The sequence below is a fragment of the Grampus griseus genome, assembly GCF_964374135.1.
Source record: "Grampus griseus genome assembly, chromosome: 11".
Taxonomy (NCBI): domain Eukaryota; kingdom Metazoa; phylum Chordata; class Mammalia; order Artiodactyla; family Delphinidae; genus Grampus; species Grampus griseus.
Genome location: NC_139005.1, coordinates 7,455,817 through 7,479,933, shown reverse-complemented (window position 1 = coordinate 7,479,933; position 24,117 = coordinate 7,455,817). Strand labels below are relative to the sequence as shown.

The window sequence follows — 24,117 nt, the reverse complement described above, 5'->3', positions numbered from 1 at the left end:
AGGTACGTTAGCTCAAATGTGTATCTTTAATCAGGCAGAGTTATGAAAAGGAAGTTTATCCAGGTTGTGAGATTAAATCTTATCTCTACCAAAAATGACTGAAAACTCTCATTATACCTTGAGGAAAGCATACATCAGCTTAGCTGATGAGGTCTGCAGCTTAGCTGAGAACAATTTAAACCTCCCTCTTCTGGAGCCTCCAGAATCATAAATCAGACGGTGGTAGAGGGAGAAAAACAAGACTCGGTTTATTAGCTAACTGCAGCATCTTTAAACATTTCTTTCTGACTTCTTTCTCCCCATTCCATATCACTGCCACCACTGACAACTGTGCTTCAGTGTCCCACAGTTTCCCAAGTACTCTGAGATAGGACAGCAAGTAGTATTTGTGACTAATATCAAAGAAAGAGGAAGCTTGGAACAGGGGGGCTCTAGGAATCAGGCTACTGTGGACATCTGCGATTGTGTTTTGCATGCAGAGATTCAAGATACTTAAAAGACAGTGAGAAAGAAAAAAGGAAAGGATAAATCACAAAAGGGATGAGTTGAACATAGATACTCAGGCAAAGGAATATTTTCCAATAAAACATAAACAAAACAATATTTTCCAATAAACATAAACAAAACAAAGTGTACTGACTGTGAAGAAAAATCCCCAGGACTTCCCTGGTGGCATAGTGGCACAGCCTGTCAACACAGCAGACACGGGTTCGAGCCCTGGTAGGGGAAGATACCACATGCCACGGAGCAACTAAGCCCATGTGCCACAACTACTGAAGCCTGCATGCCTAGAGCCTGTGCTCCACAACAAGAGAAGCCACTGCAATGAGAAGCCCACGCACCGCAACAAAGAGTAGCCCTCGCTCTCTGCAACTAGAGAAAGTCTGCGCACAGCAACAAAGACCCATTGCAGCCAAAAATAAATAAATAAATAAATAAATCTATTTAGAAAGAAAAATCTCCAATATGCAGCCCTACAAGTTCAATGGAAAAGAAACAAAAAATTACTGTCTGCCACAAAGTTAATGTTTGGTTTGGGGGGGGGGGGGAAGGAAGGAAAGAAAAACATCCAAAATTAAAATACTCAAGTTTCTTGGAGGCAAAAGATAATTAAAGAGGCATCAGCACATAGGAGACAAAATTCAGAAATAGGAATCAGAAGTGGATCCTAATCCCAGCTCCCATTCACTAACTGGATGATCTGGACTTTCTTTGACCCCATTTTCATACTTATAAAATACCTCTCTTCTCCATTGTTTGGAATTTTCATGATCCTATGAGCTATATGTATAATAATAGTAAGAGTATAATACAAACGTAAGGAAATATTCTAGTCTCCAGACTGGATTGCCAGTATGCTTTAATAATTATTTTTCTTCCAGTCTGTAGGATTAAATATTTTTACCAACTCAAAAATCCACAAGCCACATTTTTGTCAGCTGCTTCAGCCATATCCAGGAGCATCTATGATCTATGCAGGAGGTAAGGGTGAGAATTATTTATCTGCTAAAATAATAGAAGAAAAGTGATGCTTTGCTGCGTTGGGTTGGGATAAAAAGCCATTTTTTAAAGTACTGAATGTTGTAACTCCGCAGCAACTTCTCGGTAAATTTTCTTCATATAATACTTTTCCCCAGAAAAAATAATTTTTAAGCCATTATTATTTCTTTCCCCCTCTCTCTCTCTCTGTCTCTCATCCAAATCAAATACTTTTCTGTTATAGTCTTCAATAGTCTTGGTACTTTAAATCCTCTTTACCCACTGTGGCTTCAATACCTAAATTAGTCAGGATAAGATACATTATATTGCAGTAACAAACAAACCCCCACGTCTCAGAGGCTAAGTATATAACAGTTTATTTTTTCCTTTCACAAACACTGCTTGTGAGTCCAGTAGCTGTTCAGAACACCTCCTGACCAGTCATTGTCAGGGAGGTTCATTGGGCTTTCATCTTGTGACTCCATCTCCAATGTGCCTTTCAAGGTTACTACCACGGGGAAGAAGGAATAGATTTGCACATGACTTTTATGGCCAGCAGTGGAAGTGGCATATATCTCATTGCCCTAGCTGCAAGGGATGCTGAGAAATGTGAAGGATTACATAGATATTGTTTGCCTCTGTCATATTCTTTTATGGAAATCAGAGTGATTTTGACATATTGAACAAAATAGAATAATTCAGCTTTTGGTGAATATACTTAGTCTCTTTGTGTGTCTCAGGTACACCTAGAAAAGAGGAAAAGTTGAAAAGGTTCTAGCTCTGACTATTTTCTTTTCTGCTGCTAACAGGCCTAGAGAAGTGTCTAGAGGCATGCTGGGATGGCTACTAATCCATTTTGTAATAAGAAATTTGGTGGTATAAAGTGTTTTTAAAAAATAAATTAAACACATTTAATACAGACGAAATTATTTGCCTAGGAAGACAAAGAGTAAAGTTATGAAAGTAGAGGAATGAATAAGAATATTCCCTCCACAGAAACAAATTCGTGTAGTAAAAAAAAAACAAGTTTTCATCATACCTTTATCTGGTATGACACATATAACTTTGAAAATTTGCAGACTCAGGGACTTTCCTGGCTGTCCAGTGATTAAGACTCTTCCACTGAAGGGGACACAGGTTCGATCTCTGGTTGGGGAGCTAAGGATCCCACATGCCACGTGGTGTGGCAAAAAAAAAAAAATTTTGCAGACTCATTTAACATTTTTGAGGCTCAGTTGAAAGTCAGAATGACAACACCAAAGTCACTGAGGTATCATGAGCATAAATTAAAAAAAATATAATCATGATTCCATATAACAGTGTTTTTTGGTTAAAAAAAACTAAAAAACATTATTATTACTTTATTTTCACATCCCCCTTAATACCAACTGTATTTCTTTTCAATCTTAAGTGAAAACATGTAGGTGGAATGATCCAGAAAAACCTGAAAACAAACTACCATCATTACATTCTTATCACAGATATTCTGTAACACTCTAGACAAATTTTACATTTGGTATTCGTCACCTCTCCATTCTTTCCTTTTCCTGTTCAGTTACATCATCTTAGTCCTGTCCTTCATTGTTTCATAACCAAAGTACTAAAAAGCCACTATAATTTACCTTCCTTGCCTTCCATCTTTCTCCACTTCAATCCAGCCTCTATACCGTGAAAGCTGCATCACCCTTCAACATTGCTTCTGTCATGTCATTTATTTCTCAGACATAATCGCTACTTCCAGAATTCATAGGTCATCATATTTAAGGTTTTAAAAGAGCATGTTCAATGCTATTATTTTATGTATGTTTATATTTATATATTTATACATACTATCTTTATATGTCTTCTGATCTCTGGCAGGTCAGTTTTTTAAAAAATTAATTTTTATTGGAGTATAGTTGCTTTTATCACTTTTAAAAATCAACCTAACTCCTGCCTCCTTAACAGATCTAACTTATTTGTCCTAACCTTCATGGTGTTTTATTATATAAGTACACCTACTATTTACTCAGCTATGTTAAATGCCCCCACCCTGCCCCGAGATAGACATTCTACTCCTGAGGGGTTTTTTGTTATCCCTTTGGAGCATTGCTTCTGACCTCTGTGTACATACATGTGTAGCTGTTTCCTTGGAATGCCTTCTTCATTCCCCTGTGATTCTCATCCTTTCATGGTCTTCTTAAGTTCTGCTTTGTAGAGTCTTTTCTGGCCAATCTAAAGTTTATTTTCTGTCCTTTATTGAGTCTCTGTTGTCTATAACCCATACTTTACTATATCATTGTTTATGTCTTCATATCTTATTAACTGTTAAAAAAAAATTCCTGAAATCCTCTTGCTGTAGCTACTATCAATTCCTCTTGTTTGATTCTCACTGCAAATGGAGAACACATGATCATCCCGTCAGGGTATAAGCAGTATTTGTTGTTTTAAATTACTCTTTATTTTTGCCTTCACCAGTTGAAAACTCAGCTTAGGGAGAGCTACATTTGTTTTCACTTCTAGAGAAAAATACAGTTACCTTTAAACCATTTGATGAAGCAATAGGATTTAGCCTTCCAATAGGACACGTAGATGAGTGAACGAAGTAAGAAGCCGGTAGGTTAAATTGTTCTAATAATAAACATTCCCTGAGCATATGATCTTATTCTACTTGATAAATAAGGCAGCTGTAAGAAATTGATAAAATTGAGGCTTATGTTGGGCCCTGTGTGTTTTCTCTCGACAGGTCAATTGGGTCCAATGGGCCCAGAAGTCTCTGCTCTAGCACGTGGAAATGCAGGGATAGCTTATCCAATGGTAGGGAGAGAAAACCCTCCAGCTGTGGAAGTGAAAGAGACAGTCCGGAAGTATTTCCCTGAGACCTGGATCTGGGACTTGGTGGCACTCGAGTAAGTTGTGTGTTGCCCAGAATTGAGTTCATAAAAGGATTTGAATCCTCCTCTATAATTCTGGTGTGATCATTGGTTCCTGATCCTTTCCGTTCTGCTCCGCTCTTTTCTGGTAGTTATTTAGATTCACAGTTCATTTATCTCATAGCTAAACAATGCAATCTTCTTTTTCTAATTTGGTCCTGAGATACTTAAAATAACAGAAAGTAGGAAGCTACCCTCGACCCTAAAAAGAAAAAAAAAAAACTTTCAGAGACCTCATTATGAACACCAAACCTTATATCAAGTTTAACATTTAGCACACTAAGTTTTCATGCTCTAGGATCAGCTGTGGTGCTTGCTAAAGGGGACTCATTGACTCTCCTCCTCTTTTTCCCCTCCCTAGCATATCGGGTAGAAGTGAGTTGGCAGTGAAGGTCCCTGACACCATCACGGAGTGGAAGGCTGGCGCACTCTGCTTGTCTGGAACAGCAGGGCTTGGCCTCTCCCCCACCATCTCTCTTACAACCTTCCAGCCCTTCTTCCTGGAACTCACTCTTCCCTACTCTGTGGTTCGAGGAGAAGCCTTCACACTGAAAGCCACTGCATTCAGCTATGTGTCCCATTGCATTCGGGTAAGGGCACTTCTCGACGTAAGCAAAAGTAGAAGGAAGGAACAAAATTACCGTTCATTACCTAGATTTCCCAGGTAATCTCCTAGTAAGTCATAATTGAACATGATGTAGCCTAATTTTAGAATGGAATAAGTACTAAGAACAAAGCTCCCCAACAGGTCTGAGGTGGTAAGGTTATATTTATTCAGGACTCTGCATTATTTGTGTATTCCTAAATTCAGATATTACTTCCCCCTGATTATTTTTTCACTCTAACTAAAGAAAATATCTCTTCCTTGTGTTGGCACAAGCCTAAATCCTGAGTATTTATCCTGATTCCTGACAGTTTTTCAAAGTCCTAATGGCAAACATCTAAACTACAAAATATTTGACAGGATTTACCTTGTTTGAACAGTTTCTCAAAGCCTCTCAATTAGTATGCATTGTCCCTTTAAGCTTCTTCCCCCTGTTACTGACCTTTTCCCTGTGTTCCTTCTCAAATTTGTGGGTGGGAATGGGGGACAGGTCAGCGTGCAGCTGGAGGTCTCTCCTGCCTTCTTGGCCATCCCAGTAGAAAAGAATGAAGAATCTCACTGTGTCTGTGGAAATAAGCAGAAAACTGTGTCCTGGGCTGTTACCCCAAAGTCACTGGGTGAGTGGTAAAGTTGTTCACAAATCCTACTTCTTATGTTGTAATGATTTGCTTTCCATTCTCACTCAGATGCATGTTTTTTTCTCCTCCTTTGACAATGATCGATTGAAAGAAAACCGTTATAAATATTGGAGAGGCTTAAAAAGAAGAAACCATTCAATATAGAATCACTGTTTAACTCCTTAAGAATCTTATTCCCCAGGAAAGGTGAATTTCACAGCTACTGCAGAAGCCCTGCAGTCTCAGGAACTGTGTGACAATGAGGTGCCCCACGTCCCAGCACCTGGACAGAAGGACACTGTAGTCAAGTCCTTATTTGTTGAGGTATGCGAGTCTACTTTCTCTGAGCCTCAGAGGCCTTATTATGTAAATCACATTATCTAATAGGTATGCGACAGTGACATTTCATTCCCAAGAATATGAATATGTCCACAACTCAAGTTTTCACTAACAGTTTTTCTCCTAAAGTGATTGCTTTTTCTCTATCACTATCTACATTCACTATCACTTTTCTTTTTGATTTTTTTTCTTTCAATACAAAGCCTGAAGGAATAGAAAAGGAGGAAACTTTCAACACACTTCTTTGTGCTTCAGGTAAGTGTCAAAAAATAGATAAAATTCTTTTGTTAAGCCACTTGCCAAAGTATATAGTTGTGAAATGCTCTTTGGGGCATGTTTCCTCTGGGGGAAAAAGAGGAAACAAGTATACTATCCCATGTGCAAATCAAAGGACATTTGATGGAGAACAATCTTTTCCTGATAAAGACATAGAGAAGTTAAGAGACTCACCTAATAATGAAGACTAAAGCTGATGACCATAGGACAGGATTCCTTCCAAATATGCCTGTGCTTCCCAAACTTCTTCCAACACAATTTTCAAACTATTGAAATATCTTTGTGGCACTAGTACTATTGGTTATTCTGTTAATAGTTGAAGTGTACTCATGTTTTTATTTAAACAAGTTATTTTAAGAAGAACTTTAGGTCATTAACATATACAGAAAACCAATCTTTTTCTATTACACTTAAAACTACCATTTAAATATTCACACAGTCATTAAAAAATTAGTATTAAAATATTCAACTCTGCACTATCTAAAATCATCTAGAGAACAGCACTTAGTCTACAGATCTCTTGTCTTCTCTATATAAGTATCCCCTGATAATCTCATCTAGTCACAGAACTTCAATAACAACTTTGTACCAGAGACCACAAAATATACATCTTTGGTCCACACCTCTTTCCTAAACTCAGACTCATGTATTCAGCTGCTCACTTATCATCTGCATTTCTAAGCCTGGAGGTCTAAGAGGTATCTCAAAACTAGCATGTTCAAAACTGAACCTCTGCTTAGTCGCATAAGCCTGCTCCTCCTACAATTTTCTCCATCTCAGATGATGGAAATTCCATTCTTCTACTTGCTGGAGATAAAAAATTTTGGAGTCATCCATTATTATGTCCTTTCTCTTCTACTCCACACCCAATCCATTCCCAAATCTAGCTGGTTGAACCTTTAAATATATCTGAAATCTGTCCACTTTTCATCATGTCCACTCTTACTCTAGACCTTTCTCTCTTGGACCAACTCAGTCCCCTCCTAACTGGACTCCTGGTCATCTCCCCCTGTTCCTATACAACAAGAGGGATCATTTAAAGCATATTTCAGATCATGTCCCTCCTTTGTTCAAAGTTTTCCACGAGTCTCCCATATCCCTCAAAGTTAAAGACTATGTCTCCAGCATCACCTACAAAGCCTTTCTATCCTCATGACTTCATATCCTGTTACCCTCTCCCCTACTCACCCTGCTCCTCTAATCTGATTTTAGAACACACCCAGCATGCTCTCATCTCTGGAGTCTTTTCACATTTTGTTCCTTCTTCCTGCAAGTCTCTTCCCCTAGATATCTATAAATTTTACTCCCTGACTTACTTACTGTCAGTCACCTATGATTTTTTAATCAATGAGCTTTATCATTGGGAACCTTCTCCCCACACCCTGTACTTCCTGATTTGCCTTGCCTCACTAGCTCACCCATATAAGCACTTAATCTGCTTCATTTTTTTCTATAGAACTTACCGGTATCTATCACACTAAATATTTATTTGTTATTTTATTACTCCCATCAAAATGAAAACTCTAGGATGTCGGGAAATTTCTTTTGCAAATTGCTATATCATTGCACTTAAAACGGAATCTGGTACATAATACAGATTATGGTACACACTTAATACATATTTATGGAGTGAATATGATTTTTTTACAACCACAACTATAGTAGAAATTAACATAAACAATGAAGAGAAAGAAATAAATATAACATAAGGTATACACTTATAAGGAAATCTATAGAAATTTAACACAAATATATATGATTAATATGAACTTCACTGTGAGATGAATTGTGGCTTTAGGAGAAACTTGGATTGCATCAAAGAGATTATATAATGACCAAGAGAAATGAGATGTTGGATCTTGATCATATAGATGAAAAAAATTCAAATAAATCTAGAACATTTCTCTCATTTTTCCCTCCCTTATATATATTTGTCTTGTTTCATTAGAAACCGGAGAACCTGAAAAGTTGTCACTAAAACTTCCTTCAGATGTGGTTGAAGGCTCTGCCAGGGCAACACATTCAGTTTTGGGTGAGTCTCCCAGCCCGAAAGAAGCAGTTGTCCATCCCCATAATTCTAGTGCATGGGGCCTCACCATCCCTTACTAATGAACTGTCTGAGTCTAGGCGTTGGATTGAGAGAAAGAACACCAAGCTAAGGACTGCACTGTTGAATAGATGTTGTGCTACATCTTATACCTTGACACACTCTAAAAAGTAAAAAGGGCCATCTCTTTGTGCCCTCATCTTCAAGAGACTGGCTAGGTAGTGATGCTTCCTAATAGATTGAAAAATAATTGTTTTTTACCAGATTTGTGGCTCATCAGAAAGATGTATCCTACCATTCAGATTTTTTCCTGTTTTTTCCGTCCTTGAACTATCTACTTTATTGTTCCCTCATTTCTCTTTCCTTTCTATTTCTTGTTTTCCTTCACCTCTTATGCTTTCTTTTCCACCCCTTTATATATGATTTGACTTCTCACTTAGTTAGTAATCTATCTTCTTATCCCAACATAAATCAGCTCTGAGTTCCTCTGTTTTTTTTTAATATCTTTCATTCCCCAGGTGATATACTAGGCTCTGCAATGCAAAATCTTCAGAATCTTCTCCAGATGCCCTATGGTTGTGGAGAGCAGAATATGGTCCTTTTTGCCCCTAACATCTATGTTCTGAACTATCTGAATGAGACAGGGCTGCTGACAGAGAAGATCAAGTCCACAGCCATCAGCCACCTCATCAGTGGTGAGAGATTACCCCAAAAGGAAAAACATTAACTGATTCCCTAAATATCTCCTCCAGTGAACTCAAGTCAACATCCCTTTGATTAAGATTTAATAATTATTGTTGCTGTGATATCCAACAAGTTGTCCCACTATACAACCAGGAAATTCGATGGTATCATCAAGTCTTGGAGACTTCGTAGTAACATAGTAGTTTCCCTGTGACACCTCAACCAGTTTTGAGGAAAACCCTGATTCATTCTCCAATGTCTCTGCTATTTCATAAATCTATGCAAACTTCCTCTTCAGGTTACCAAAGACAGTTGAATTATAAGCACAGAGATGGTTCTTACAGCACCTTTGGGGATCATCATAGTAGAAGTCAGGGGAACACTTGGTAAGATAATTATTTCCATATGTTCTCTGTAGATCCACAGTATTTCAGAATTCTGGAAATAGCTATTCTCTGATACCTGGAGTTCATGCATAGAAATTTGTTATCCTTTTTTTTTTCTTAATTGGAGTATAATTGCTTTACAATGGTGTGTTCGTTTCTGCTTTATAACAAAGTGAATCAACTATACATGTACATATATCCCCATATCTCCTCCCTCTTGAGTCTCCCTCCCACCCTCCCTATCCTACCCCTCTAGGTGGTCACAAAGCATGGAGCTGATCTCCCTGTGCTATGAGGCTGCTTCCCACTAGCTATCTATTTTACATTTGGTAGTGTATATATGTCCATGCCACTCTCTCACTTCATCCCAGCTTACCCTTCCCACTCCCTGTGTCCCCAGGTCCATTCTCTACGTCTGCATCTTTATTCCTTACCTGCCCCTAGGTTCTTCAGAGCCTTTTTTTTTTTTTAGATTCCATATATATGTGTTAGCATATGGTATTTGTTTTTCTCTTTCTGACTTACTTCACTCTGTATGACAGACTCTAGGTCCATCCACCTCACTACGAATAACTCAATTTCGTTTCTTTTTATGGCTGAGTAATATTCCATTGTATATATGTGCCACATCTTCTTTATGCATTTATCTGTCGATGGGCACTTAGGTTGCTTCCATGTCCTGGCTATTGTAAATAAAGCTGCAATGAACAATGTGGTACATGATTCTCTTTGAATTACGGTTTTCTCAGGGTATATGCCCAGTAGTGGGATAGCTGCGTTGTATGGTAGTTCTATTTGTCGCTTTTTAAGGAAGCTCCATGCTGTTCTCCATAGTGGCTGTATCAATTTACATTCCTCCCAACAGTGCAAGAGGGTTCCCTTTTCTCTACACCGTCTCCAGCATTTATTGTTTGTAGATATTTTGATGATGGCCATTCTGACCAGTGTGAGGTGATAACTCATTGTAGTTTTGATTTACATTTCTCTAATTATTAGTGATGTTGAGCATTCTTTCATGTGTTTGTTGTCAATCAGTTTATCTTCTTTGGGGAAATGTCTATTTAGGTCTTCTGCCCATTTTGTTATCCTTTAAAAACTCCTATGTGTGTCATCACTAGTGGAGGATCTCACCATTTCATCTATGAAAGCTCACTGTTCTGACAGTATAGTAAATAGCAGTAAAGTAAGGATCCCCCAAAACGGAAATAGAAGGCAGAAAATGTCATAATGTGAAATGACAGAGGAAAAAGCTTCTACATTAAGGGAGGAGAGGAGGGGAAGGACAGAAAGAGACTGTGATGTAGTAAAATCATTCAGAAAATGGCAATTTTGGTGGTGGGAAGGCACCACATTTCACAAACATTTTATGAGAAAAAAAAGTGAAAAGTATCGACTCTGGAGAAACCCATCAAGTTGAGACATTTTAAAACAGATTCAGAAGTTTGCTGGACAAATAAGAGTATATTCAGTATTCAAGTATCATTTTGCCACCAATTTTCTCCACGGAACTGTGAAGCTACCTGGAGGCAACTGCACACAGTGAGCTTTAAAAGTGAGATGGTCCTCAGGTCTCCACCTCTTCCTTGCTGGACAGGCTCACTGCATTTGTATTCAAGTCCTTCGCTCAAGCCCAGTCATACATCTTTGTGGAGGACTCGCACATCATGAACTCCCTTACCTGGCTCTCACAGAAGCAAAAGGAAAATGGTTGTTTCCAGCGTTCTGGATCATTGTTAAACAATGCTATTAAGGTGATGCCTTTAAATTTGTTCTGGGCCCTGAGGACAGTGACATGTAGGAGCTACGATGCTCCTATTGATTCCTCAAGTCCTGGTGACATAGCTCTGAGAAGGAAAGTAGACTCTAAAGCTTCTGAAACCTAGCAATAAATTAGTTGTTTGTATTGAAAGAAAATAGCATGCCCCCAAAGCTCCAATACATTAATAGAAGTGAGGGAAAGTGATTTGGGACAGATTTAAGAATTTTAGGGTGAAGGAAGAAGGGGAAAAATCAATAATACTGCCCAAGGAAAGATGCTTTCTAGTGGAGATGGCCAAGGGGAAAATAGAGTTAGCTGATTCTGGCTGATGAATACTGGAGTGTTTGAGTGTCTCTGCCTCTGATCCTTACAGGGTGGGGTAGACGATGAGGTGACGCTCTCTGCCTACATCACCATTGCTCTGCTGGAGAAGCCACTGCCTGTCACTGTATGTACTACCACACTCCCTGGACCTCCCTCACAAATGTAAGGAATAAAACTCATGGAACTATGAATGTCTGAGGAAAATGAGTTGTGATTTTCATGTTATTTAATATTAGTATATTTCACTAGAGCATAAAGGATGACAGATCCTTTGGGAAGCTGCAAAGAAAATTACCCTCTGGTCAGACTGTGATGTTGCACAGGCACTTCGGGGCATTGAATCTAGGGTTACCCTGGAGGCAGTTCATTAGCCTGGTTCTATCTTAAGGTCCATCTTCTTTATAGCACCCAGTTGTCCGCGGTGCCCTATTCTGCCTGGAAAGGGCCTGGGAGTCTACTTCAGAGGCCCAAGGAAGTCTTGTCTATACCAAGGCATTATTGGCCTATGCCTTTGCTCTAGCAGGAAACCAGGCCAAACGAAGTGAGCTGCTTGAATCACTAGACAAAGAGGCTGTAAAAGAAGGTAAGAGCTGCTACTGCAAAAGTGACTTCCAAAAATCACCAGTGATCAAAGGGAGAGGACCTGTTAAATTCACACATATCATGCTTATATTATATTCTATCCATTATATTATTATAAGAAGATGATGATGATTTATTATTGACCTAACACTTAAGTTCTCTGGGTGACATGGATCATTTTATTAATTCACACATTATAGACTTTAAACAGCCCAGCTTCTAATATCACACAAGTATGTAATAGACACAAAGACACAATGTGATTTGCTAGAACCTCAATTTACTTTCATGGCAAAGATTAGCTTGATTGGTGATTATTTAATACTTTCACTTCATGTATGTCCATTCACTAGGTGAGCTCTAATTATAATGATCATTAATGAATTAGGTTTTGAAAATGTTCTCTAAGCTTAAGATTGTATCCTTTTTTATCTCAAAGAGGACTCAATCCACTGGCAACGGCCTGGGAAACCTCAAGAAGTTAATGCACTCTATTATCAACCCCGGGCTCCTTCTGTTGAAGTGGAGATGACAGCTTACACTCTCCTTGCCTATCTTACTGCCCAGCCTGCCCCATCTTCAGAAGACCTGTCTGTGGCTACACGGATTGTGAAATGGATCACCAAGCAACAAAACCCCAGTGGGGGCTTCTCCTCCACTCAGGTCTGTGAAGAGACTCTAGGAAGAAAAATAAATATACTAATACCCATGTAGACACAACCACATTCTAGGAGTTGAATAATTGCATAATGTTTCTAATTTATACTTTGTCTATTCCTCCATCACCAGAAAGGTTCCAGCCTCATTATTTTATATATGGATTATTTCTCTGTCCTCTGCACAATCTCTCATATTTTCTCTCCTTAGTGGATCCTCATCCCTAATGTCGATCAACCTTTCTAGAGCAATGTTTTCATAAGATTACTTCCCTTGGGGACTTCCCTGGCGGTCCAGTGGTTAAGACTCCATGCTTCCACTGCAGGGGGTGCAGCTTCGATCCCCGGTCAAGGAACTAAGATCCCTCATGCTGCGTGGCATGGCCAAAAGGCTGATCCCTTCTCTTTTTCTGGAATTGGCTCACTCTTTTCTATGTCTTTACTACAACAACATTTCCGTCCCTGGTACTGCCTGATGCCTCTCTTCTGTCTTTATAAACCTTTCTCATTATTCAGACCTTTCTCATTATTCAGACCTCATTATTCTCACCTTCTTCACAGCTTCTTCACAGCATTTTCTTATTATGCTAGCTCCAATTTCTTCTCCATTCTCTGAATTTTTCCAACAAATGTTGTTATATAAATTTATAATTATTGAAATATCCTCTACGTCAAATATTGAGTCTCATTCCCATATGTACACTGTAAACTGCTTGAACAAGGAAACTTCATTTCCCCCAAAGTTCCTAGAATAGTTCATGATTAATAACCAGGTCTGAATTGACTTGAAATCCAGTGAATGAACTGTGTTTATGACTAAATAACTCTGAGAACAGTGTTGATGTGGTTTACATCTGGTATGATTTTGTTACCTTCCTCTCCTGTGCTTTCTGAACCCATCTTTTTTCAGGATACAGTGGTAGCTCTCCAAGCGCTCTCCAAGTATGGAGCAGCAACTTTCACTAAAAGGGAGAAAGCGGCTACAGTCACCATCAAGTCTTCAGAGACCTTCTCTGAAGAATTCCAAGTAGATGAAGGCAATCGCCTATTGCTGCAGGAGGTCGCTTTGCCAGAGGTTCCAGGGGAGTACAGCATGGCAGTGTCAGGGTCGGGATGTGTGTACCTCCAGGTGAGACTGCCAGGGTTCAGGCGATGCCACAAATGGGAGAACAAGTCTCAAGAATTCCATTTGAACTTCAAAATAGAAAAAGAAACATGTCCTAAGGGGGAGGTATAAATCACGTAGAAGAGATAAACTATTTGAGTGTAAAAATAAAGGATTTTTTTTCAATTTGTTTTAGACATCCCTGAGATATAATATCCTGCCCAAGAAAGAAGGAAAATCTCCCTTTACTCTGAAAGTTGATACTCTCCCCAAGAATTGTGATGGAGTCAATGCTCACAGCAAAGTCCAGATTCTCATCAACATTAGGTAAATCCTAAATCACTATGAGACATTTTGTAGAATATAGTGAAATAGAGTTTCTTGTGCAGGGGATCTTCACTGTCCAAGGTCATACATAATAAACAAGAAATTCTTGCAATAGTTATTTAAAAGAAAATTTTCTTCACTCTTACTGAAAAGCCTTAACACTGAGAATATGATGTTACCATACCTGCAGAGTATGCATTCATAATGAGTTTTCCAAACAACTATAGCAGAAGAAAATAGAGTAGATGGCAAAGCTGAGTGGTAGCCAGGGATAAGGAACGGTAGAAATAAAAGAGGAGAGACTTCTGTCTTGAATGAATTCCAAAGAATTTTGTTTGACTGCCTTGTCCCTATGCCTTGACTTCATAGTTATACTGGGGAACGACCCAGCTCCAACATGGTCATTGTTGATGTGAAGATGGTATCAGGCTTCATACCTGTGAAAGCATCAGTGAAAAAGGTAAACCCTAAGTTTCTTACAGATAGCAAAGTCATGGCAAATGCTGTCAATTTTATTTTGTTGATTCAGTTCTCCAAGAGGTTTATTCCCTCAAACTTGTTTCTCTAGTGTGTGTTTCCATCATTTTAAAAGTGGGCATCCTAGCTATGTGGTCTCAACTATAAGATATAAATCATAAACATGGTTAATAATGTTCCAGCAGGCCCTGAGACTTCTAGGAATGTGTAGTGCATTGAATTATCTTCCAACTATGTACAAAAAGAAAAAGGGAGACTATATCATATGTAAGCATATACATATATTCTCCTTTTTTTAATATAGTTGGAAGATAATTCCCTCTCTAAATAGATGATAGATAGATAAGGAGGGTTTAATAAATATTATTTTTATTATTTTTATTATTATTACTATTATTCTTGAAGAAATCAAAATTAGTGTTTGGATGTCTCTGAGAAGCCATTTAGAACGTAAATACCTGAAAACTGCCTCAGCCTGCAAGTTCCTCATCCCATATCTTTGGCCTTTCCTCTTGGTCAACAGCTCCAAGAAAGGCCTCAGATTCAAAGGACTGAAGTGAGCACCAACCACATCCTGATTTACTTTGAAGAGGTAAGATTCTCTGTGATTCTGCTAGATCTGGAAGAACCACTACAGATTCTAACAAACCAACCCAGGTTCCAAAGAGTGTATTTCCCTACACAACTTATCGTATTATAAAACTCCCTGGTATAGCATTTATGAATTGTGGGGAAAGAAAATAGCTACAGAGGGAAACGAAGCTGGGCCAGGTCAACAAAGCTCAATTTACTACATTTGACTGTCCATTGAATCGTCTTTTTGCCCTTCTTTTATCTGTCATTGAGTGTATTATGCAAGTCTTAAAACCTCTCGTTCTTTCCACAGGTTTTGGTGCAGAGGACAGCATAAGTACAGGGTTTGATACTATCTTAAGAAAAGAGTAACTGAGTTAATCTTTGATTCCAATTCAGTTTTCCTGTCTCTCCAGCTAACCCATCAAAGCTTGAGTTTCTCCTTCTCAGTGGAACAAAACATCCCAATAAAGAATTTAAAACCAGCTACCGTAAAGGCCTATGATTATTATGAGACAGGTGAGTGGGATTCAGACATGCTGAGCCTTGAAAGGAAAAAGATGACTAACTAGGACAGGGTCACCGTAACTGAAAGAAAACTCCACAATCTTTCACTGGAAGAAAGAGTTGAGTTTATGATCACAGGATAAGCATATTCCTGTATATTAATCTGTCTTATGCCCCCAAACAAGTATTAGAATCATTCTTATAAATTGATCATAAAGCAATAAGGGGATCAATTTTTTCTAAATTCCCCTATGACGTTTTTTCTGGACTGAATTATTCCAGAAAGAAAAGAAGGGTGGCAATAACTAAAAATGTGTGCTATGAGACCCAAAATTTGTTCTGTTTTTGATTTGGGCCTCAGATAGTTTCACAAATTTTGGGAAACTTTGTATAATATGTCAGGAAATTCTTCCATTTGCTCATGACTTTGAAGTAGAAACTTACCAGTATCTTAGCATACTGGTAGTGTTCAAACTTTAACTCTTTCTTAGAAAAGAAAAGGTTCAGAGAGGAACGTACAACTCCAATAAGAAAAACATAGTTGTGAAAAAGGGCTATACAGTGTCCTATAGAAAGACAGTTATCCATTTGTGAAATCTGCCCCTCAGCTTTATGTCCAAGGCCAATTTTCTCTTGCTCCTCACTAACCAATCCCAAAAGGCTTAGTACAGAAGTAAGTCCTTTTATTGGCTCTGTAACTGTGCTTTATACTTTCTTTCGTAGCTTACACACTTTATTTACAAGTAACCATTCATGTGCCTATTACTGAATGTCTTCACTCTGTCTCATCATTTTTGCATTTCAGAGGAATTCACCATTGAAGAGTACAGTGTTCCCTGCAGTGCTGGTAAAGTATAAACAGTAAAATCTAATGCCAACAAAAAGAAAATAAATACAATATGTGTTGTCTGTGTAAAGCTGCTTCTTGAGCATATCCTTACCATATTATAAAACTCCTTGGTAAATCATTTATGAATTGAACTATCTAAAATGTATTATAGAATTTCACAGTAGAAAAAAATGCAAGTAAAATATAATTACTGGTGTCTGGGTTGACTTGTTTGAAGATGAATCCAGGAATTTGCCACATATAAAAGGGAAATCATCTAATATTTAGTTTATGTTTCTGTACTCAGTGGTGATATATTTATTAACCACAGCCTTTCTGGGATGTTTCTAAACTTATACTAGTTAAAGTCAGGAAACTGTTCACTATAAATTATCCATATAACACAGCACAAGAGATGTGATCTACAAGACCTTCCTTTAGGCTGATTGACAGTGTTCATCTTTGACAATACAACACTTGCTGTGAGACCTTCCACTTTCCACTTTAAAACATGAAAAAACTGAGAACAACCTTATCATTAAAAATAATTAAACTTATTAAGTTCAAATATTTATAATTAAAATATGAAAAATTATTCCTTTATTAGATCACAAAATTTCCCTAATATTTCTAACTTTTCTTCTACTGTTTAGCATTTGAACATGGAAATGCTTGAAGATGGAAACTTACAAACTTCATCAGATGAACTTTTCCAGAAATGAAGAACAAAGACTTATCAGGAGAGAAAATAGTGGGAGAAAGAAGGGACGGGAATTGGAAGTACATGAAATTTGTGTGTCGAATAAATTTATGACATTTACAACTCTGTCTTTTCTTTTGTTCTTTATCAATGTTATATTTCCCTTCTGAAATACATATCCATTCTCTACAGTGTTTTTTCTTGGTTGTAGGTTCTTCCCTTTCATCACATTAAGTATATCATGCCATTCCCTTCTGGCTTGTAGAGTTTCTGCTGAGAAATCAGCTGTTAACCTTATGGGAGTTCCCTTGTATGTTATTTGTCGTTTTTCCCTTGCTGCTTTCAATAATTTTTCTTTGTCTTTAATTTTTGTCAGTTTAATTACTGTGTGTCTCAGCGTATTTCTCCTTGGGTCTATCCTGTATGGGACTCTCTGTGCTTCCTGGACTTGGGTGGCTATTTCCTGTCCCATGTTAGGGAAGTTTTCGACTATAATCTCTTCAAATATTTTCTTGGGTCCTTAATCTGTCTCTTCTTCTGGGACCCCTATAATGCGAATGTTGTTGCATTTAGTGTTGTCCCAGAGGTCTCTTAGGCTGTCTTCAGTTCTTTTCATCCTTTTTTCTTTATTCTGTTACATGGCAATGAGTTCCACCATTCTGTCTTCCAGGTCACTTATCCGTTCTTCTGCCTCAGTTATTCTGCTATTCCTTCTAGTGTAGTTTTCATTTCAGTTATTGTATTGTTCATCTCTGTTTGTTTGTTCCTTAATTCTTCTAGGTCTTTGCTAAACATTTCTTGCATCTTCTCAATCTTTGCCTCCATTCTTTTTCCGAGGTCCTGGATCATCTTCACTATCATTATTCTGAATTCTTTTTCTGGAAGGTTGCCTATCTCCACTTCATTTAGTTGTTTTTCTGGGGTTTTATCTTGTTCCTTCATCTGGTACATAGCCCTCTGCCTTTTCATCTTGTCTATCTTTCTGTGAACGTGGTTTTTGTTCCACAGTCTGCAGGATTGTAGTTCTTCTTGCTTCTGCTGTCTGCCCTCTGGTGTATGTGGCTATCTAAGAGGCTTGTGCAAGTTTCCTGATGGGAGGGACTGGTGGTGGGTAGAGCTGACTGTTGCTCTGGTGGGCAGAGCTCAGTAAAACTTCAATCCGCTTGACTGCTGATGGGTGGGGCTGGGTTCCCTCCCTTTTGGTTGTTTGGCCTGAGGCAACCCAACACTGGAGCCTACCTGGGCTCTTTGATGGGGCTAATGGCAGACTCTGGGAGGGCCAAAGGAGTACTTCCCAGAACTTCTGCTGCCAATGTCCTTATCCCCATGGTGAGCCACAGCCACCACCCACCTCTGCAGGAGACCCTCCAACACTAGCAGGTAGGTCTGGTTCAGTCTCCCCTGGGGTCACTGCTCCTTCCCCTGGGTCCCAATACGCACATTACTTTGTGTGTGCCCTCCAAGAGTGGAGTCTCTGTTTCCCCCAGTCCTGTTGAAGTCCTGCAATCAAATCCCACTAGCCTTCAAAGTCTGATTCTCTGGGAATTCCTCCTCCCATTGTCGAAACCCCCAGGTTGAGAACCTGACGTGGGGCTCAGAACCTTCACTCCAGTGGGTGGACTTCTGTAGTATAAGTGTTCTCCAGTCTGTGAGTCACCCACCCAGCAGTTATGGGATTTATTTTACTGTGATTGTGCCCCTCCTACCGTCTCATTGTGGCTTCTCCTTTGTCTTTGGATACGGGGTATCTTTTTTGGTGAGTTCCAGTGTCTTCCTGTTGATGAGTGTCCAGCAGCTAGTTGTGATTCTGGTGTTCTCACAAGAAGAAGTGAAAGCACGTCCTTCTACTCCACCATCTTGGTTCCTAATTGCCCACAGTGTTTTTTAAAACACTGAAAAATCCAGGGGAAGTTGTCCCTGGATCCCGGGACCCTGGCAGTGGCGGGCTGCACAGGCTCCCAGGAGGGGCGGTGTGGATAGTGACCTGTGCTCACACACAGGCTTCTTGGTGGTAGCAGCAGTGGCCTTAGCGTCTCATGCCGGTCTCTGGGGTCCGTGCTGATAGCTGCTGCTCGCACCGTCTCAGGAGCTCCTTTAAGTGGCGCTCTGAATCCCCTCTCCTTGCGCACCAGGAAACAAAGAGGCAAGAAAAAGTCTCTTGCCTCTTCGGCAGTTCCAGACGGCGCACCTCAGGCTGGTGCAACGTCACGCTGGCCTCTGCCGCCGCAGGCTCGCCCAGCACTCCGTACCCCTCCCTCCCCACGGCCTGAGTGAGCCAGAGCCCCCGAAGCAGCTGCTCCTTTAACCCCGTCCTGTCTGAGCAAAGAACAGACACCCTCAGGCGACCTACACTCAGAGGCGGGTCCAAATCCAAAGCTGAACCCCAGGAGCTGTGCGAACAAAGAAGAGAAAGGGAAATCTCTCCCAGCAGCCTCAGGAGCAGCGGATTAAATCTCCACAATCAACCTGACGTACCCTGCATCTGTGGAATACCTGAATAGATAACGAATCATCCCAAATTGAGGAGGTGGACTTTGGGAGCATATATATATATATATATTTTTTTTTTTCCCTTTTTCTCTTTTTGTGACTGTGTATGCATATGCTTCTGTGTGAGATTTTGTCTGTATAGCTTTGCTTTTACTATTTGTCCTAGTGTTCTGTCCGTTTTTTTTTTCTTTTTTTTCTTTTTGTTAGTATAGTTTTTAGCACTTGTTATCACTGGTGGATTTGTTTTTTGGCTTGGTTGCTCTCTTCTTTCTTTTTTTTTTTATTACTTTTTAAATTGTTTTTAATAATTGGTTTTTATTTTAATAACTTTAATTTAATTTATTTTATTTTACCTTTTTCATTCTTTCTTTTTTTCTCCCTTTTATTCTGAGCCATGTGGATGACAGGCTCTTGGTGTTCCACCGAGGCATTGGGCTGTGCCTCTGAGGTGGGAGAGCCAAGTTCAGGACATTGGTATACCAAAGACCTCCCAGCTCCATGTAATATCAAATGGCAAAAATCTCCCAGAGATTTCCATCTCAAAGCCAAGACCCAGCTCCACTCAACGACCAGCAAGGTATACTGCTGGACACCCTTTGCCAAACAACTAGCAAGACAGGAACACAAACCCGCCCATTAGCAGAGAGGCTGCCTAAAGTAATAATAAGGTCACAGACACCCCAAAACACACCACCAGACTTGGACCTGCCCACCAGAAAGACAAGATCCAGCCTCATCCACCAGAACACAGGCACTAGTCCCCTCCACCAGGAAGCCTACACAACCCACTGAACCAACATTAGCCGCTCGGGGCAAACACCAAAAACAACGGGAACTATGAACCTGCAGCCTGCGAAAAGGAGACCCCAAACACAGTAAGTTAAGCAAAATGAGAAGACAGAGAAACACAGCAGATGAAGGGGCAAGGTAAAAACCCACCAGACCTAACACATAAAGAGGAAATAGGCATGCTACCTGAAAAACAATTCAGAATAATGATAGTAAAGATGATCCAAAATCTTGGAAATAGAATGGAGAAAATACAAGAAATGTTTAACAAGGACCTAGAAGAACTAAAGAGCAAACAAAAAATGAGAACGCAATAGATGAAATTAAAAATTCTCTAGAACGGATCAATAGCAGAATAACTGAGGCAGAAGAACGGATAAGTGACCTGGAAGATAAAATAGTGGAAATAACTACTGCAGAGCAGATTAAAGAAAAAAGAATGAAAAGAACTGAGGACAGTCTCAGAGACCTCTGGGATAACATTAAACGCACCAACATTCGAATTATAGGGGTCCTAGAAGAAGAAGAGAAAAAGAAAGGTACTGAGAAAATATTTGAAGAGATTATAGTTGAAAACTTCCCTAATATGTGAAAGTAAATAGTTAATCAAGTCCAGGAAGCACAGAGAGTCCCATATAGGATAAATCCAAGGAGAAAAACGCCAAGACACATATTAATCAAACTATCAAAAATTAAATACAAAGAAGAAATACTAAAAGCAGCAAGGGAAAAACAACAAATAACATACAAGGGAATCCTCATAAGGTTAACAGGTGATCTTTCAGCAGAAACCCTGCAAGCCAGAAGGGAGTGGCAGGACATATTTAAAGTGATGAAAGAGAAAAACCTACAAGCAAGATTACTCTACCCAGCAAGGATCTCATTCAGATTTGATGGAGAAATTAAAACATTTACAGACAAGCAAAAACTAAGAGAACTCAGCACCACTAAACCAGCTTTACACAAATACTAAAGGAACTTCTCTAGGCAGGAAACACAAGAGAAGAAAAAGACCTACGATGACAAACCCCAAACAATTAAGAAAATGGTAATAGGAACATACATATCGATAATTACCTCAAATGTAAATGGATTAAATGCTCCAACCAAAAGACATAGACTGGCTGAATGGATACAAACACAAGACCCATATATATACTGTCTACAAGAGACCCACTTCAGACCTAGGGACACATACAGACTGAAAGTGAGGGGATGGAAAAAAGATATTCCATGCAAATGGAAATCAAAAGAAAGCTGGAGTAGCAATTCTCATATCAGACAAAACAGACTTTAAAACAAAGACTATTACAAGAGACAAGGAAGGACACTACATAATGATCAAGGGATGAATCCAAGAATAAGATATAACAATTGTAAATATTTATGCGCCCAACATAAGAGCACCTCAATACATAAGGCAAATACTAACAGCCATAAAAGGAGAAATTGACAGTAACCCAATCATACTTTCATACATTTCATACATAACACAATCACACAATCCTACTTTCACCATTGGACAGATCATCCAAAGTGAAAATAAATAAGGAAACACTAGCTTTAAATGATAAATTAAACAAGATGGACTTAATTGATATTTATAGGACATTCCATCCAAAAACAACAGAATACACTTTCTTCTCAAGTGCTCATGGAACATTCTCCAGGATAGATCATATCTTGGGTCACAAATCAAGCCTTGGGAAATTTAAGAAAATTGAAATCATATCAAGTACCTTTTCCGACCACAATGATATGAGACTAGATATCAGTTACAGGAAAAAATCTGTAAAAAATACAAACACATAGAGGCTAAACAATACACTACTTAATAACCAAGAGATCACTGAAGAAATCAAAGAGGAAATCAAAAAATACCTAGAAACAAATGGCAATGAAAACACGACGACCCAAAACCTATGGGATGCAGCAAAAGCAGTTCTAAGAGGGAAGTTTATAGCAATACAATCCTACCTTAAGAAAGAAGAAACATCTCAAATAAACAACCTAACCTTACACCCAAAACAATTACAGAAAGAAAAACAAAAAAACCCCAAAGTTAGCAGAAGGAAAGAAATCATAAAGATCAGATCAGAAATAAATGAAAAAGAAATGAAGGAAACAATCGCAAAGATCAATAAAACTAAAAGCTGGTTCTTTGAGAAGATAAAGTTGATGAACCATTAGCCAGACTCATCAACAAAAAAAGGGAGAAGACTCAAATCAATAGAATTAGAAATGGAAGAGGAGAAGTAACAACTGACATTGCAGAAAAACAAAGGATCATGAGAGATTACTACAAGCAATTGTACGCCAGTAAAATGGACAACCTGGAAGAAATGGGCAAATTCTTAGAAATACACAACCTTCCGAGACTGAAACCAGGAAGAAACAGAAAATATGAACAGACCAAACACAAGCACTGAAATTGAAACTGTGATTGAAAATCTTCCAACAAACAAAAGCCCAGGACCAGATGGCTTCACAGGAAAATTCTATCAAACATTTAGAGAAGAGCTAACACCTATCCTTCTCAAACTCTTCCAAAATATAGCAGAGGGAGGAACACTCCCAAACTCATTCTACGAGGCCACCATCATCCTGATACCAAAACCAGACAAAGATGTCACAAAGAAAGAAAACTACAGGCCAATATCACTGATGAACATAGATGTAAAAATCCTCAACAAAATACTAGCAAACAGAATCCAACAGCACATTAAAGGATCCTACACCATGATCAAGTGGGGTTTACCCCAGGAATGCAAGGCTTCTTCAGTATACACAAATCAATCAATGTGATAAACCATATTAAAAAATTGAAGGAGAAAAACCATATGATCATCTCAATAGATGCAGAGAAAGCTTTTGACAAAATTCAACACCCATTTATGATAAAAACCCTCCAGAAAGCAGGCATAGAGGGAACTTATCTCAACATAATAAAGGCCATATATGACAAACCCACAGCCAATATCGTCCTCAATGGTGAAAAACTGAAACCATTTCCACTAAGTTCAGGAACAAGACAAGATTTCCCACTCTCACCACTATTATTCAACATAGTTTTGGAAGTTTTAGCCACAGCAATCAGAGAATAAAAAGAAATAAAAGGAATCCAAATCAGAAAAGAAGAAGTAAAGCTGTCACTGTTTGCAGATAACATGATACTATACAGAGATAATGTGAAAGATGCTACCAGAAAACTGCTAGAGCTAATCAATGAATTTGGTAAAGTAGCAGGATACAAAATTAATGCACAGAAATCTCTTGCATTCCTATACACTAATGTTGAAAAATCTGAAAGAGAAATTAAGGAAACACTCCCATTTACCATTGCAACAAAAGAATAAAATACCTAGGAATAAACCTACCTAAGGCGACAAAAGACCTGTATGCAGAAAATTATAAGACACTGATGAAACAAATTAAAGATGATACAAATAGATGGAGAAATATACCATGTTCTTGGATTGGAAGAATCAACATTGTGAAAATGACTGTACTACCCAAAGCAATCTACAGATTCAATGCAATCCCTATCAAACTACCACTGGCATTTTCCACGGAACTAGAACAAAAAATTTCACAATTTGTATGGAAACACAAAAGACCCCGAATAGCCACAGCAATCTTGAGAACAAAAAATGGA

General features: G+C 38.7%; 1 protein-coding gene across 1 annotated transcript in view; it reads left to right on the top strand.

Annotated features, from left to right (window-relative positions):
• LOC309829431 (pregnancy zone protein-like) overlaps positions 1-17,299 on the top strand; it is a 41,377-nt gene extending 24,078 nt beyond the window's left edge. The window contains exons 17-36 of the mRNA XM_082665317.1: positions 1,383-1,482; positions 4,205-4,367; positions 4,753-4,981; positions 5,486-5,612; positions 5,815-5,936; positions 6,155-6,206; positions 8,176-8,259; positions 8,793-8,969; positions 9,257-9,344; positions 10,939-11,095; positions 11,477-11,551; positions 11,833-12,010; positions 12,449-12,672; positions 13,576-13,794; positions 13,967-14,097; positions 14,467-14,557; positions 15,098-15,166; positions 15,564-15,666; positions 16,460-16,501; positions 17,137-17,299. Coding sequence (XP_082521443.1) covers positions 1,383-1,482; positions 4,205-4,367; positions 4,753-4,981; positions 5,486-5,612; positions 5,815-5,936; positions 6,155-6,206; positions 8,176-8,259; positions 8,793-8,969; positions 9,257-9,344; positions 10,939-11,095; positions 11,477-11,551; positions 11,833-12,010; positions 12,449-12,672; positions 13,576-13,794; positions 13,967-14,097; positions 14,467-14,557; positions 15,098-15,166; positions 15,564-15,666; positions 16,460-16,501; positions 17,137-17,159 — 2,454 coding nt within the window. The 3' untranslated portion in view covers positions 17,160-17,299. The remainder of the gene's footprint in view (positions 1-1,382; positions 1,483-4,204; positions 4,368-4,752; positions 4,982-5,485; positions 5,613-5,814; positions 5,937-6,154; positions 6,207-8,175; positions 8,260-8,792; positions 8,970-9,256; positions 9,345-10,938; positions 11,096-11,476; positions 11,552-11,832; positions 12,011-12,448; positions 12,673-13,575; positions 13,795-13,966; positions 14,098-14,466; positions 14,558-15,097; positions 15,167-15,563; positions 15,667-16,459; positions 16,502-17,136) is intronic.
• The last annotated feature ends 6,818 nt before the right edge of the window (positions 17,300-24,117 follow it).